This window comes from Rhea pennata, chromosome 6, assembly GCF_028389875.1.
Source record: "Rhea pennata isolate bPtePen1 chromosome 6, bPtePen1.pri, whole genome shotgun sequence".
NCBI classification, from domain to species: domain Eukaryota; kingdom Metazoa; phylum Chordata; class Aves; order Rheiformes; family Rheidae; genus Rhea; species Rhea pennata.
This window is the reverse complement of record NC_084668.1, coordinates 35670580-35687749: the sequence shown is the minus strand read 5'-3', so window position 1 is coordinate 35687749 and position 17170 is coordinate 35670580. Positions and strand designations below refer to the sequence as shown.

General features: G+C 41.4%; 1 protein-coding gene across 4 annotated transcripts in view; it reads left to right on the top strand.

The window, feature by feature from the left end:
- PARD3B (par-3 family cell polarity regulator beta) overlaps nt 1-17170 on the top strand; it is a 417558-nt gene that overhangs the window by 327365 nt on the left and 73023 nt on the right. For all 4 annotated transcript variants that reach the window (XR_009958854.1, XM_062579370.1, XM_062579372.1 and 1 more), the window contains exon 20: nt 9776-10066. Coding sequence is in view for 3 of the 4 variants with exons in the window: in XM_062579370.1 (XP_062435354.1) it covers nt 9776-10066 (291 nt within the window). In the remaining variant the exon portion in view is untranslated. The remainder of the gene's footprint in view (nt 1-9775; nt 10067-17170) is intronic.

Sequence of the window (17170 nt, the reverse complement as noted above, 5' to 3'; positions counted from 1 at the left end):
TTTCTGTTTATTACTGTGGCAGCACTTGCACTGGACAGGAGGACAGATTAATCCCAACCCATTGATTCTGAATGATTCTCATTTTAGATCCACTGCCGCTATGCATAGCAGAACATGTAATAAAAGCCTACCACTGGACACTGAGAGACTGATATTTGGTTATGAGTAGCTGATACAGACAGTTCTCAACTACTTTTCAATCACAGGTTGTGACATGGCACGCAGAACCAAACCGCAGTTTGTGAGCTGCTTCGCATGGCTAATCCCCCAGTGGAGGACCTTTTAAGACAGTGGTAGGCTGGCAGCTGATCCCAGAATGTCCTAGCTTAAGAACGTTCAGAATTGAGAAAGCTGAATGTCGCATGGGATTGGTCTTTTTCTTTCACTATCACAGCTGTCAGAGACTGTTAGATACAGCACTCTTCAGGCATCATAGCCTTGCCCTCTAAATAACACCCAAAGTTTCACTCAAGCCGTATAATGTGCTTAATTTGCCCTTCATTGAGGCAGTGGTCTCACTTTGCTCTGGAGACTAGTTTACAAAGACCTTGCCACCAGCCCAGCTGAAAGGCCGGAGCAGCTCAGTGGCAATGGCCTGGTTCTTTCTTGCATTAATGTACCAGTGTCTGATACTGCTCTGTGTGAATGGGAGTTTTGTTGTTCATGTTTTTCAAAGTGACACTGTAAAACAGCAGTATTGCTGTTAGAAACTTTCTATAGGGCACGCAAATACAGTGAAGCTTGCCAGGATACTAGCCAACCTGGGTTGTAGAGTGCTTTCTAGCAGACAGATCTGGCCTAGGGATTCTTCAGTGCGGCACTGAATGGAGGTCAGCTCTTGGCCTATCCCAAAATCAGTAAGGTCATCAGAAAAACCTGGAAGCTGCCTTTCAGAACTAGTCCTGCAACATATTTTCTTTTGGTCTGCAAGGTCGCTGTAGACACAAGGCCAACTTGCAAGAGAAGCCTGAAGTTTCTAAAGGCTTCAGAACATAAGTTCAGTTGAGAGTCGCTAAAGAAATAACTTTGTCGAACCTGGAATGATTTCACTATATAATCTGCCTTATCACGAAATAAGGAACATCCTGTTGATGATCCTGAGCAACCTGATCTAACCGTGCAGTTAGCCCTGCTTTCCGTCAGAGATTTATCAGGGGGACCTTCAGAGGTCCCCTCCACCTAAATTTCTCTATGATACTGTCATTAAAAAAAACAAACAAACAAAAATGGGGATAGTTATGAATAGATAAATTATATAATATAACAAAATACAGCATATAATATAATTGGGGTGATAATTGGCTTTCAGTAATGTGCTGAGTTTTACCCAGGTATACAACTAAGAAGAGAGGTGTGCAGAAACTTTCTGAGATTGCACAGCAAGGGTAAAATTTTGCTTTCATCAAAGTTCATGGGGAATAAAATGCACTGACTTCATTAGAGCCAAGATTTTCTTCAGAGAGCAGGATCCTGTCTGAGTTGGTAACCACTCCTGCCACCGCTGAAATAAATGGAAGAGCATTAAGACCTCTGTCTTCATTATCCAAAACTCATACTTAGCCTTCAGCAAAATTCTCATTTTGAACAATGAAAAAATTCAGTTTGTCATAAACAAATTGTATTGTCAGTATGGCTCTGTCTCCTTAGAGTTTCCTGCCCCCCTTGTTTCATTGCTCGCAAGCCTTCAAAGGCAGCTTCTTTGGTCAGTTCAGCATTATACAGGAGCTGTGGGGTAGTTGTGCAAATCTCTAGAATAGGCAGTGTTTTATGTTTTTTGATCACTGGGCCAGTTAATGGTTTTGTTGTAAGATCTGTTTTCTTTAGCCCTAGTTGCATAGTTTCTTACTGCCTTGAATTCTTGTGGCTTGCCTTTTTTATTTACAAGATTCTCTCCGTTCTTATTTACAATTAGAGATACTAATTATGGGGGAGAAATTGTTCGAATCTAGCACAATAGAATGAGATAAAATGAAGAAACACTTGCATAGCTTATGGAGAGAATATTTTTGAGAAATATGCCACCAACAGAATACCCTGAAAGATAATACTAAATTAGATATTGTTTGAGTCTTGATGAGTCCGTATCAGATGTCCTCAATTTACTGGCAAAAAGAAGAGGATTTTTTTTTAAAGCTGTGAGACCTGCTTGCCTCTTGAGTTTTCCTAGATGATAGCTGAAAAAACACAAATGAGTCTCTTCCCGATAAAAGAAGTAGATTTGAATAAGATTATTAATGGCATTATAGAGCATGCCTGTCTGAACAACAATTATGAAATAAAAAAATTAAAGCACTGGACTGAAATTATCTCCTCAGATATTCAAGTGAAATATACCCGTTCCCATTAGTGATTATCGCCTATGAATATCTGAAGGCAGGGTGTAACTAGTCCACTATTATGTAAATGAATGAAAATACAATATTTTAGTTACCAAAATATATTTTGCTAGCAGCTAGAAAGGAATTAAAACATTAAACCCAATGGAAATTTGAGTGACCTCCTGCAGAAATAGGCTGCTTTCCCCTAGACAACCCGTTACTCAATTTATGTATGAATTAGGTAAATGAGAGACAAAAGCAGAAATGTTATGTAAAATCACAGTTGAAGTATTAAGATACTAAATCAGATGTAAATTGAGTAATCATTGCGGTATGTAGATCTCAGGCAGAATCACATGAGTGGAAAAATGCAGTGCAGTAGCTGTTATTCTGCTGTTCACAAGGAATAACCAAAGGAGTGGAAAAATGTTTAGCATTTCAGTGATCTCCTCCCTAATCTTATTCTGCTCCTCTTATTGCAAACAGAATAGAAATTATCTTAAAGACCTTTGACTCCCTCCCTGTTTATTTCTGCCGCACATTTTATCTTTGCTTGCTGTTCTTCCTTCTCCCCCAGGAACATCTTTCATTGACTTACCAGGCATCTTGCTCATTCATACATCTGTTTGCTCTTCCGTAAAATCTGTGCTTTTAACTAATGATACAAGAATTTTGCTGTATTCATCCTAAGAGTAAAACAAGACCCCTGAACCATTCTCTGTGAAATATGTGGTTTGGTCACAGATGTGTTTTCTGTCCGATTGTGGTGTATGTCTACTTAGATTGGCACCTTGGGGCTCAAATCATGTCATTCTTTGAGCTCTGCTCAGGACTAAGCGCACACTTGGTACGTGTGAAAAAACGTTTTGTATCGCTCTTCGGCTTTTCCTGGAAAGTTGGAGGAAAATAATATATTGTCTGCCTTCTTGGATCCTTTGAACAATTTCAGTGCTGTTAGTAGACCTTGAACTCTCTCTCTGCAGAAATGCTGCTCTTACCTTTGAGGGCAGCAAGTAAAAATGTAGCTTCCTGGCTTCTTTGCAGGCACTGACTGGCACCCCTGGGTTTGCGTGCTGCAGGTTGTGCCCGTCTTGAGATATCAAGAGAGAAAGTTCTGTTTCCAGCTAAAGGAAAAAAGAAGTGACATCATCTAGTGAATAGGAATCACTTAGGTATTTTGTACGAGTGTGTGATCAGTGGGTACAGCTGACGCTGTAACAGCTTAGCAGGAAGTATTGGGAAAAGTTGCTGCTGCTTCAGTAAATAGCTAGCAAAAGTTGGACTGAAAGGTCTCTGAAGCATCTGGAAACGGCAAATGTACCTTGAGGTACTTAACTGTCTGCATAATACTTGCTGCCTGAAAGCATGGTGACAGCAGGGTTTGTACCACCTGCTCTGAAGTTTGTAGGTTGGAGCAAATTTCAGATAACATGTGCCTCCGGCTCGCCTTCCTGCGCCGCTGAGCCCACTTCCCGTGCCAGGAGGTGGTGCTCCTCGTGCCGGTCGGTCCACGGGGCTGCCGCGGGTCGGTGTGCCACGGGCTTTGCCCCGCAGAGCTGTGCGCAAGCTGGCTGAGACCCTCTGGCGAGGCATTTCTCGCCAAGCTCTGTGGCGACAGGCTGCTCAGGGCTCGCAGGGAGCGCGAGGGAGGAGGTGTCCCGACCCCTGCCGAAAAGGGTGTGCGTCCCTCGTCCCGGGCCTGTCCGGGGCCCTCCGGCTTCGGAAACTGCTCAGGTGGGAAGCGCTGACCTGCAGCTCCCTGAGCAAGAAAGGTGTTGGAGGCCTCGGTGTCTTCTCACCCCTAACCCAGCCATCCCCCTGACTTGGCCTGGTGGGGCAAGAGGCGAAGAATGGCCTTCCCTGCTTTTGCTCGTCCTCCTCCCGTTCCTGAAAGCGTTCCTGGCTCTGCTCGGTAAGTCGCTTCTTGCTCAGCTCCTTCGTTCCGGAGTTTTCTTGCGGCGGGCCCCGTGCTCTCCTGCAGCTGCCCCGCTCCGCTGGAGCGGCGGGATTTTAAGGCAGCTTGTGCCTGTCAGTATCTCTGTCACTGATGTCAAGCTGAAGGGTTTTACATTGTGTTTGTCGCAGGCGGCGAATGCATATGTGGTCATTGACAGTAGCTCAGCAGAAACACAATAACTTGTTAAGCCACAGTAACTCAATCGGGTGTCTGAGCGCGAGCTGCAGCTGGAGAGGAGCTCTTCGGGCCGTTAACCCTTTTATGGCAGCTGTAGTCTAAGTTTATGCATCTTTTCGTGGGGTAATAGAGGAGAAGTCAGTGTGTGTGATTTGTTTGAATGTGTCAGCTAGGAAGATTGTGGGAAGGATAAATAGGAGTGTTTGCTTGGCTTACTCTGGTGCTGTGCTGCCCAGCTGTACTTGAGTTGTAGGGTAGCGTTTGCAAAATACCGTGTCCCACTTTCGGAAGTACCTTAGGCATATAGGATCCTGTCTTTATTTGACTTCTAAAAATGGGATGCAGCATGCTTTGAAAATGGTAACTGTAGTTTTATTCAGGTTATGTATTTTATAGGGCTGCATTTTTCTGCTGAAATTATTTGTTGTAGAGAAAGGTTGTAGTGATAGCTAGTGGATCTTGAAAGCAACAGAAAAGATTTAGATAGGATATGTGTTTGGATGCTAATGAAAAAGAGATGGGTCACAGGAAATAGAAAGGGCATTGCCTGATGCAGCACTTCTATGTCGCCTGTGCTCCGGCTGCCTGTGTGAAAAGGTTGTGTTTTTACAGAAACGCAGCTAAGGGAAGTTGATGTAGTTGTCGTGCAGTGATTTAACCGGAGAGCTTGGTTTTCAGGTGGCGGAAGAAAGCGAGTAGGATTGATACGGGATACCCGAAAGGAAATATATCTAACTTCCCTTCATTCTGCGTGAGCTTTTCTTTTCCCTTTCCCTCATCAGGAAGCCTGTGGAAACCTTACTGCTCCACTAAACTGTTCAGATGGTGACCTGTGCCTCTCCTCATCTCTGGTTTCACTGCCAGTGTCGTGGTGCTGAGTGACATTTTATCTTTTGTCACGAATTTGCACCAGTTGTTTAAGCAGACCCATCCTGTGGTGCTCCAGTTCTGGACTCTCTTGTGATTATTGTGTTCTTCAAAACTGTAAACCGATTGCTGTGATAGTTGTGTTGATTGATATATATATATATAGATATATAGATATATAAAAAAATATAAATATAAAAATATATATATAGTAATGGAGAATAAATATATATAATATAATGTGGCTTCAGATTTAGGAGAGAGAGTGCAGAAAAGACAGAGGATGGGGTATAGCAGACCTGGCCTGCGTAGATGGGTCGGCAGAGCCTTATCGAGTGATGGAAGGAAAAGGGCATGCCTTTTGTTACACCTCAGTAAAGGGTTCCTGGGCACTTACAGGGATGTGTTAAAGTTGCTGTAGAACTGGGTGAAAACATAATGTGATATACAGTGATGGTATTTAAAACTTAAGAAAAATGTAAAGAAGCTTCCAAGGTGAAAAATGTAAGAGAAGGCATGGAAGGACAGGAAAACAAAGAAATCAACCACCTGACAGTTTATTTCTGTATATTTGAGCATTTGAATTGAAATGAATAGGGTAAAAGAGAGATCATTGAACAAATTTTATAGATTTCCATGGAGCAGTGAGAAAGAAATAAGAAATATTAATGCAATTATAATAGCAATGTTGAAAAGATGAAACATTGATCATGAAGAAATTCACATAACTTGGTATTGACTGGTCAGTATAATATAGAACGGAAATAATTGTTCTTGAGCAGGTTCAACTTATAATAGTGCAAGCAGTTGAAGGCTGCATTCAGAAGGAGAAGTTGAAGAAGCTAGGCTTATTCACAGGAACAAAAGAAAATTGTTGTGACCCAATTCCAGCTTTTGTTGTGCAGAATATACCAGTATTGATAGTAGGACAAATTACTCTCACTGTCAGACATGAAAGCAAGATGCACGTGGTACTGCTGTTCTGCGCTGCTCGTTTGGCTTCAAAGTCTTAAATTCCTAGGGGATGGGTGATGTGTTGGTCGAAAGAGCATTTTGTCTCATTGTTTCCTGGGAAGGAGTTGCAACTCTTCTTGGGACTGTGTCGTGCCTTCTACACTGGCGTGTGAGAAGATCATTCCTTGAAATGCAAAGTCTTCTCATTTTTCCACTCTGTACCATCCTACATGCACCTGTAGAAATTCCCTGCTGTGTGCCAAGCAACCTTTAGCTCAGGTGATCTGTTCCTCCACTGAAATCTGTTAGGCTTTTTTTAAAACACGAGGTGAGGGTGAAGCCCTCCACTGTTTCCCAGGTTCTTAAGGATATTCAAATAAGCAGTGCTTTTTCAGAGTTCATCTCAAAGACAGCAGCAATCTCTAACTGCTGTATGCATTTTTAGTAGAAGAAAAGCAGGGTAATCAGAGGCAAGGACTATCCAACTCTCAGTTATTGGATGCAGAAGCTAACAGCTATTTGTGTGAATTTTTTCAAAGATAGTGTCTTCATTTTTACATTTCTTAACGTAATCCCATGTGGAACTTGTAAAATATTAATCTTTCTGCAAGAGGGTTTCTTCTGAAGTCCCTGTATGTATAAAAGATGGAAATCAGCAGTGTAGACCTCCCTCCCTGCTTCATTGATGTCTGAGGCCTTATTTGCAATGGAAATCCTCCCCTGTCGCCGCAGTACAATGCGTGCTCCCAGGCGATGAGCTACCTGGAAAGACCGAGTTTAGCATGGGTGGGCCAGGCACTAACTTTGCCCCAAATTCCTTTCCGCGGACGATGAATGTGATCTGTTACGCATGGAGCTGGGCAGGCTGGCTCCCTCCACCAGTTCCTGCTGCATGATCTCTCTTTGATCTTTATTCGCGAACCCTTGGAGGATAAAGGCTTTTGCATACTTTCAGCTTCTCTCTAATTACTCATTTGCTAGCAGCGGTTTGTGGTTTAGATAAAAATGAAAACTGACCATTGCTTTTTACTTTCTGTTTTCTTATATAGCTCCTCAGTGTGGAGTTTCTCTGCACACTGTTATCCACTGCTTTATGAATAAAAGCATGACTTTTACCCAGGTCTCTCCCAATGCCACCGTTGGTCTTACAAAGGGTAATGTGTATGCCCCATCGTTCTGCAAGTGCCATTAAACTCTCACTGTCCCAGGAAGCCATCAGCCAGCTGAGGCAGTGCAATTGGCAGTAAAACGAGAAAGTATGTGCCTTACTAACTGAATCTTATGTTGACGTCAGGCCATGCTTTCCGTAGGTTTCCCCAATAAAATCTCCCTCGTAGACAGACTAAGAAATGCACAGACTCAAAGGCTCCCTTTGAAGCCTGCCGCTTCTCCAAGACACTGCCTAACCCTGGAGGAGGTTGCACTCGCTGGTGGCACCTCTCCTGAGCCAGGCCAGCTGCTGAATGCCAGCCAGCGAGCGTGTGGCGTGGAAACCTGAGGCACCAGAGATGTGGAGCGGAGGGTACAGAAAGAGGAGGGGGGATTGCGCAGAAAAGAGAAATTCAGGGAAGGAACAAGGAGGAAATAAATTCTTAAGAAGTGTAAGTGTAGAAACCTAAGAGATTTTAATGATATAGACGGATTGTAGCTTATTTCTTCTTACTGTCCTTTCATATCTAGGAACTAGTGTGGTGGATCAGAAATATCCACCAAGCCTTAGTGTAATTACATTTTTAAAAAACATAAAATGTACCAGCTGGGCTGTGCTCAGAGACTTGGGGAAAAGGGGTCTTAGGAAGATAATATTCTCTCACATAGTCTTTATAGTAAAACAGTTAGAGAGGAGAAGGGTGATCTGCTTCAGTGAGGAAAGGCGGAGTGGAGAGTGGGCCCTCCTCTCTGACTGACAAAGCCCTTGTATCATGTGCAGGTGCATCGCACTGTAAAGTATGACTACGTTTTAAGCATTAAAACTAGTCGTTTTACTTAGGGTCATCTCTAGATATGCTTAGCACAGGTAGCAGAGAGGAGTTACTTAAAAGCTTGCATGATGTACATTAATGTATGCAAGTATATGTATAAAAAGACGTGTTGTTCTGATTAGAATTATTTGTGAATCTTTTTAGTTACAAGTTACTTGAAAAATAATTAAAATTGTATCATCAAAATAAATGTTAATGAAACAACGTAAACAGTATCAATCACATTCTGCAGTTAATAGCTCCTGTCTGACAGGCTGAATCAACAGCACTAAGCTCCCCGTGTGCTCATCTGTTTCTTAAAGGCACCATTTTCTCCATTCATCTTCGAGACTTTCTCCAGAACGTCTTCATTTTTCACTATCCAGAGTCCTGAACCCATTATGTTTTACTGGTGGTGCTTATTCTTCTATAGTACAAATTACATACTGTTCCTTCTGCACTTTTATTTTGCAGTACAGGGAGCTGCTGCTGTATTTCAGGAGCAGTCAAGAGTACGTGTTGACTTCTGTCAGTCACTGCCTGTTTTTATCTGTCTTCCATTCTTCATTTTTTTTCTCTGTGCTTCATTATCTTCTGTAAATGTTATTTATTACGTACTGTGGTCAGCATTCTGCCTGATCCATCTCACTGCGTTTAATTACGCTGTCTTGAAGAGCAGCTGAGCAGTTAGCAGGCAGTGCATGCTCATCGAACATTGCTGAAGGGTTTTTTTTGCCAGAGTAAATGTTGAAGCATTGAAGATCAGCTGAGTTTGAAATTTACCTGAATATGTTTTACTCTTCCAAAGTGATTACACAAAGGCCCTGATTAGCAGCACCATTCTGTAGTACCACTTAAGGCTTTATCACAGTGGAGTGCTGCCAGTAATAGTCTTTAATTCACTTATATGTACCAATTCATCTCTGTCAGGTTTCTATTAATTTCTTCACTGTTTTACTTTGTCCCTATCCCCTTTATAATGAGGCATGATTTCCCCATTTATGTAGCCAAAATGAAAAAAAAAAAATTAAATCTTCAGCAAATTGACTCTGGTCCTCCAATTTCAGACAACTGTGCCATCCCTGCATTTATGTTCACATTTAATCCACTTTTCACAAGTTAATTTATTTAGAAGAATCTGGGTGAGTCAAGTGACCAAGGGGCAGTAGTATTTTTATTAGCTAATTTAGATGAAAAGTTTCAGGATTAGGTTAGATATATAAGTTTTGGCATGGATTAAATACAGACCTTTTGAGGAGGTTTAATCCTAAAATACTAACTGCAAAGTAGAGGGCTGTACACACTACATTCAGCATTAATTTTGTTCATCGGAATGACGACTTGCCTTGGTTACAAAGGTGATTATTGGAGATTGCCATATGCACCGTTTTGTTTTACCTGGCACTGGTTTCATACTGTACTGGAAAATCTGAACAGTTATGTTCAGGGTTGGTGCTCTAGATCTGCCTGATGAATCAGGCTTTGGGTCCATTGCTGCAGTAGAGCCAACTGCATGTTTGTTCCTTCTTTCTCACTGCTAGGATTGGTACAAAGCATCAGGAGCTACGGCAAAAGCAAGTGAAAGCCCTGGTTGATTACTCTACTGGTGCTGGAGGACCTGACATTGATGATGATGACGTGGATCCAAATTATGCCAGAGTAAATCACTTCCGAGAGGCTTATCCAGCAGCCAGCATCTACAGGCCATCATCACCAGCAGAAACCTTTGTGTATCCACGTGATGCTCCTTCAATGCCAATGGAGAGGGAGCACTTGGAAGGATTATATGCAAAAATAAACAAGCAGCACTACCCGCAGACTCCTGGTGACAGGTAACATTACCATCTGGCATTAAAAATAAAGATGCATCGGTAGTTGGAGGGGGTTGGGGGTGTTCAGAAGCCCAAATAACCTGTATTTACTGAGTGGAAAGCCATGGATTTTCTCCTCCTAGTGAAAAAAAAAAAGAAAAAAAAAAGTTTCCTTCAGTAGTGCCCCCAGAGCATCTATGCAAGGCAGCAGTCAAAAAGAAATCGTTAAAGAAAAGTCCATATTTCACAAACGGAATGAATGAATCGGCTGCAGTCCAATTCTTGCACTGCTGAGAGAGTGTTTTTCCTTCTTCCGCTCAGGAAAAGTTCTTACACTGCGGCAAAAATCGTCTCTGTTTTCAGATCTCTTTTGATCCCACTGATCATCAAGTGCCTATTAGTAAGAGGTTTTGTATGATAGCATGATATATTGCATATGTTTGCAGTTTACTTTTCCCCAGCTGTGTGATATTATGCACTTTCAATTAGGTTGGGGAGAAGAGTGGGAATCATGGCATTTTTATGCAGACTGTGAAGTGTGGCTTCACAAGACTGATTGCCTTTCACAGCCTTTCCAATAACCAAGTGGGAAGGAAAGAGCAATTTTTAATCCTTACTGTCAAGCTTCCAGGTTGATAGCATTGAAGAAAGATGGTCAAGTTTTTCCCTGGGTTAAAAAGAAAACAGATTCATCTTGAGTTTATGATGCACCCAGCCATTATGAGGGCTTTAAAACTGGTTGCTTCTGGGATTTGGGGCTGAAAGAACATAAGGCTTCATTAGTATCATAGTGTTAATAAATTGAGGTTTTCAGACCAATGTATGAGTGTGTAGGCGAGAGGTACAAGTGTATGTGAGAAGAAGAGCTGACAGAGTAAGACCTGGGGACCTTGAGGAAGTGTTCGCGCGTGGAGTTCGTGCTGCGATCTGCAGTGTCTCCCCATAGCCTCAGTCTGTGCTATGTGATACCACGCTTGTTAATTTTGGAGAAATGTGTGAGCACAGATATAGGAGTGTTTTCAGTTTGTGGCATCATCGTACTTTAAAAATGTCTACTGAGTCATTGTTATAAATAGTAATAAAATGCCTGTGACATAAATCTTAAGTGTGTAGCAGGGAATAGGCCAAGTCTTGCTTTTTTTCACCTAAATACAATTGGGAGAGAGCTTTCCAAGCATAATGACATTGCTAATTCTCTTCTTCCATATTTTTAACTCTTCCCTTACTGTGTAAGGATGAGGAGAATGAAATAAGAGGCAGTTATCACAGCTTTTTGCTATCTAGTGGATTTTGTTTTCCTGGAAGAGTCTTGAAGTGATCATTACTGAAGTCGGGCGAGCATCCGTGTATAGGGAACGGATCAGAAATCCAGTCTCACTAACTGGGTAAGCCCAGATCAAGGAATTCTCAGCAGGAGGGAGTCCTCATATCTGAGTCACATATTTTTCAAAAATGAATGTATATAGATGTAACTCAAAATGATGACATGGTATTAAGACATTGTTGTGAAGGTCACTTAGTAAGATCAGTTTTAACAGGGACTTTATAGCTTATTATCTTAAATGTCATCACTTTTGAATTGGGGTTTATGTATTGCTTTGCATACAGCTGAAATGTCCACGTCTTTTCCAAAGACGTTTTTCTTTTTTAATTGATTGCTTGTATCATGCTGGTGACTGCAGTAAATGAACAACTCTTGACTTGCTGTAGGACAAGAGTGAAGTCCCAGCCAAGTTTGGGTACAGTCTTGGGTTCCTGGATTTTAGCATGCATTTAGCTGTAATTGCATGTTATTATCATGATGATTTCTTGGAAAAACTAAAACCAAAACTGTAGCAGGCAAAAAACAAACAAACAAACAAACAAAAAACACTTATCTCATGTCTGACACCGTGATCAGAAGTCATGCTGAGAGGCTATTGTGTCTGTGTTGACTCTCTCCAGGAGGACAAGCAGTCCACAACATCTTAGCTTTGTTGAATTTCTCAGGCCTGTAGAGGCTGTTTAACCAGATTAGGAAAAAATGGGGATTGTGGGATTCTTATTAGGCTACCTTTGTTCTTTTTCTAACTCCATCTTTCCTTTGTCTCAGAGACAAAAAGGTGGTTGTTGTTCACCATTAGAAATGTGTCAAACCTGAATAATTTGATGTGAATTTTTAGAGGGTTGTGAGGTCTCAGCCAATAGTTGTTGGAATATACTGGCAACTCCAGGCAAGGAAATCTTTCTAGACTGAAGGGAGAGCATTGGAAGAAGAAAGAGATTTTTTAAAAAATAAATAAATAAAAAATCCCTGGATAACACGTTAATTATAAAAAATAAATCTACTTTCAAGGGTCACATATGAAAACTGCCTTGTCTGCCTCAAAATGATGGGAAAGGAGTATAATAGATGGTTATTAGCCAAACTAAAGTTATGTTTCGTTTGCAGGGATGAACATTTATCAACACATTTGTCATGCAATAGCTCATGTTTTGGTCCTGCTAACGCATGCATGCTCTCTCTCAAAGTTTTGCTATTAATTTTACTTAAGATGGATGGCTTATTTTCCCACCTCTGACTCTCAACATATAATATAGTGAGTGGAGACTTGAGCAGTGACTGAAGTAAACGAGGTTGGGGGGTAGAAGGATTTGAACAAAGAATAGATGATTTCATTTTGGTCTGGGAATTCCAGTTATGTGTCATTATGATAGAGAATTAAAACTCTTCATTTGAAACAAGCAGTTCATTTTTGGTTTTGTTTTTTTGCAGAAGAATGTATTAACATAATTAATGGCTTGTAAAATTCAGAGGCCATTTGTAAAGAAAGAATCTTTGTGGTCAGATCTGTGCTGATAATTTGTCTACGCTTATGCAGCTTTCCTCCTCTCGTTCCCAGTATCCAGCGAGTTCAACCTCCTCGACGGAGTCCCAGCTTGAACTGAGGTTTCCACAGTGCAGGGTGCAGAGAGTAGGGGGCTGCACGTGCATGACTGCTGTTTCTTGAATCCTTGTGGAGTATGTTTGTTGCCTGCAAACACTGCTTCCCAGGGCAGGTACAGACCTGGTCATCCACGGTGCTGTTTGCAGGCTAGGACTGCCTCTGTGAGCTCAGTTTGCTTTGCTTTGGGTTGTTTCTGGTTTGTGCTTTGTGTCTTGTTTTAGATTGTTGTGCAACGTTCTTCTGCACTGACGCACAATTGTTGATTTTCTTTCCACTGATGACTATATTCAGTGAAATAGATGTAATTTTTTGTGTATATTTTGCTGAAAGCTTTGGGATAGAGAGGTGCTATATAAATGTAAATTGTCCTTATTAATGAATATAGCAAAATCATTAGCATGATCAGTGTATTCTCTGAATGTTGAATTAAAGACAGTAAAAAAATTAGCTGGCAAAATCACATATTTCTTTGTAAATCAGAGCTTTTTTCTGTTTATTTCTAATTAGGCACAATTTTCTGTAATGCAAATGCCATCCCAAAGGATGGTGCAGCCAGCACCAGCCACCTTGTGCAGCTGGGGAACCCGCTGGGTCTCTGCGTTTCGGCAGGCTGCGTGGCACTGCCGGGGGGTGCTAAGTCACAGCCGCCGAGTTTAGTCATCAGGGCTGTACTGTGGCAGTGCTAAGTTGCACCATGGCAGAGCCTAGGTGTCAGACCAAAGCCAAAAGAGCATATGTACAGCACCATTATCACTTAAATGTCAGGCGTGACACATGTTGCAACCCTTTCTCACGTTTCAAATAAGCAATTTGCTTTTTTTTTTCTTCCTTGAACATGGTGCTGTCAAGTATATCCAAACACTCTGAGTACATCTCCGGAAAGTTTCTGAAGACACGCTCAACTTATTTTGCTCAGCTTGGAAGTATGAAACATTTTAAAGTCTGATGCCAAACTCATTGCCAAGTATAATTCTTCACTTATTTATGTGTCTTATCTTTGGGAATTTCAAAGTGTTGGTCTGACAAAAATGAATACAGTTTTCCTTTGTTTAGCAGGAATAAATTCTGAGCTGTGTCTTGTTGAAGACTTACTTAAAAAAAAAAAAAAAGAAAGAAAAAAATCACTCTTTATTACACAGGAGTAGAGTCCAAAGCCTCAATCTGGTCTGACTTTCTGGTTTTGGAGATGCGGTGTTGGTTCCACCATGGAAGAGCTTACATTAATTTATTGAAAAATTAATCTTCATAAATTCAGGGTAAAAAATTCCTTATGGAAATGTGTACTCTTCCAAACTGTTAAATCTAGCAAAATGCAGGACTGAGAACCAGGAAATGAAAGGAATAACCTCTGCACAACCTTAACTTTTCCCCTTGTGTCCTACCTCAAGGCTGGTCAGAGCCGTGGTAGACAGAGGCAGTCCACCTTTCCCTGAATGGGATCAAATAAAATGTGTGTATGCCTTGAGAAACTAAGTGCTAAATATAAGCTGTGTTTAAGCCCAAGGGGAGAGTAGAAAGTGTCCAGAGTTTTAAAATTGAGCAAACCGCTTGCTCTCTAAAGAGCAGGCTGAACGTTTGTCTTCTGGGCAGGTGTCGGTGGCCACTGTCCTGTTCAAACCAAGGCTGTACGAATCTACAGCTGCGCAGAAAAGGCTTGTTCAAAGTAAGGGCAAGTTAGATTTGCCCAGTATGTTTGAGCCCTGTATTTCTTTTAATCTAGAAACTGAAGTTTTCTGGAACTCAGTACAACATACCACAAGCATTACTCACTGTTCATGCATCTGCAACACCTTTTATCACTGAATAGCAAAAAAGCAATCCCCTTTTGTCGGAGTGGAGGATCATTTGCTCAGATACGGTTCTTCTGTAAGACTGATACTGCAGAGGCAAGGCAGAGAGGCAATGAGGCCTGGTAATCTCTGAGCACCCTTTGCTACTGTTCCCTGTGTGACAGTGAGAAAAGAGTTATTATGGTCATGCACTGAAATATTTTGATTTATAAAGCATGGCTAGTAAGAGCAAGCCATTGCTCTGTCTTACCACGTAGCCTCTTGATCTGTCTCATCTCCTTGGTGTCCTAAAATTGTCTACTCAGATTTCCTCTCCTCTGCTACCCAGTACCCCAAGACCCTCCTCTGATTCCATTAGCTATGGGAATTACTTTCTTTCTCAAACCTGCCAGGGCAGTGTGTGAATTTTTGGCTGCAATTGCTTTTGCCCATAATGCTAATACATACATACATACGTACGTACGTATGTATATATTTTGTAGGCACAGTCTGTGTCAACTTTTACTGTCCTTTCTGTCTGCTAGATTTCTGACAGAAGTTAAATCCAAATTGACACAAGCAGGGTACAGCAGAGGCTCAGTGGTTCCTGTGGGATCCTAGAGCCGGCCTAGCTGTGGAAGCAAAGAGTCCAGAAACCCTTTTGGCTACCAGAGAGTGTAGGTTGTTCCACTGGACTTGCACTTGCAGTGAGTTCCTGCTCCTGACACCACTTGCAGTTTCCGTTCCAGATGAAGCAATGAGTAGCGTATACTAACTGTGCTAAGTAGAAAAATGTTAGCAATGGGACCACTTGGAATATATTTAAACAAGCCTTAGTTTGATTTCCCAACTATGTGCAAAAAGTACATATGTTTTTTGTTGACTGAATTCAGGAAATGCTGTTTAGAGCTACAGCTCAGAGTGCTATTTCCCGGGAACCCCATGGTTGAATAAGATCCCCAACTTTGGGACCCGGGCCCTATCATTCACTTCTCATGGATGCCCAAGGTTTTGTGGAGCTCGTGTAGCTTGGAGGATTTCAGAGCATGTCTGAACAGCAGGGAACTGTCAAAGTTTAACCCAAGCAGAGCTGCTGCTCCCATGTAATGCGCGCATGCTTGTTCCAAGCCATGCACTGTTCAGCAGAAGTAAAGGCTATCAGGGATAGTCACAAATCTGCCTTCATGCCTCCTGACTGCTCGGGTTTGCATTTGGATCACCTCACTTATTGACAGATGTGTAAAATTTTATATACTACACTCCCACAACTCCCTTGTGACTGTCCTGCAGCAGATGCTGGTGAGCCTAAGTTTTGGCAGCTGTGTTAAGCATTCATAGGCATTCAGATTTTTTTCCCCCTCCAGCCCTCTCTTTTCTTATGTGATATTTTATTGCATGGAATTATTTTAGGTTAATTACCATTTATTGGTAATGCCCCATTCTTATAGTTGTTTGCATGCAAATGCAAAACATAAGTCTGTGGAGAAAGAACAGGTCTTTTACTGGAAGAAGAGACCGTACCAGAGGATAGAGAGTAAAATGCAGATGGTGTTGTCAGCCTCTTAAATATACAAATAAAGACAAAATGAGGTCGTCCATGCAGCTGGAATGCAATCATACGGTCTTGCATGTGTTTCTGCCACAGTGTATTTCTCTAGTGTGAGCAAGAGATGCTAAATTCTGCCTTACACAGGATGTTGTTTGACCAAGAGCTCATGCTTGCTTCTTTAATCATCAGCAGAATAATGTGTATATTAACTTTTCTCTGCACATTAATTCTTTTTTTTCTACAAAACACCATTTAATTTTAAATGCTAATATGTATGTGGTTAATTAAGAAGCCAGAATTGACTATAAGGTTGGTAAGCTCCAAGGAAGAGAGAGGATCATTACACTTCTGCTCATAGATAGCTATTTGTGAACCGGCTGATAATGTGCAAAATTAAGATTTCGTAAGTGGCATTTTAAATGAATGGTTAATGGCTGAAGATTAATTAAACAGTCAGAGTTGTTCAAAAGAGAAGCTGTTAAAATCTTGTTTTTAGGCCAGTCACTTGCGTACTTAAAGTGCAAACCCTAATAGCATGTGGTATTTCCATTTAGCAGGCAAAGCAATGTAACTGAGATATTCTCCTTGAACAAGAAAAACTACCTTGCTGGATATGCAGTATGGATGCATGTATGTAGTGTTGTGTACGGCAGGTTTTCTCCATAATTAACAGTTGTCTGGTACCAGTGCAGACAGAGAAACGCAATTCTTCTGGGATTTTGGTAATCCTAAATAAAATTATTAAATCTTATTTTAATTAAAATGTAGGGGACATGGTTAAATCTGATGTGATCCTCTTTTCCCGCTACTCTCAAATAGTCTGTTCTACTTAATACGCTTTGGGGTTTTCAAGGTGCCCGACTTGAGGTTGTCCCCTGTC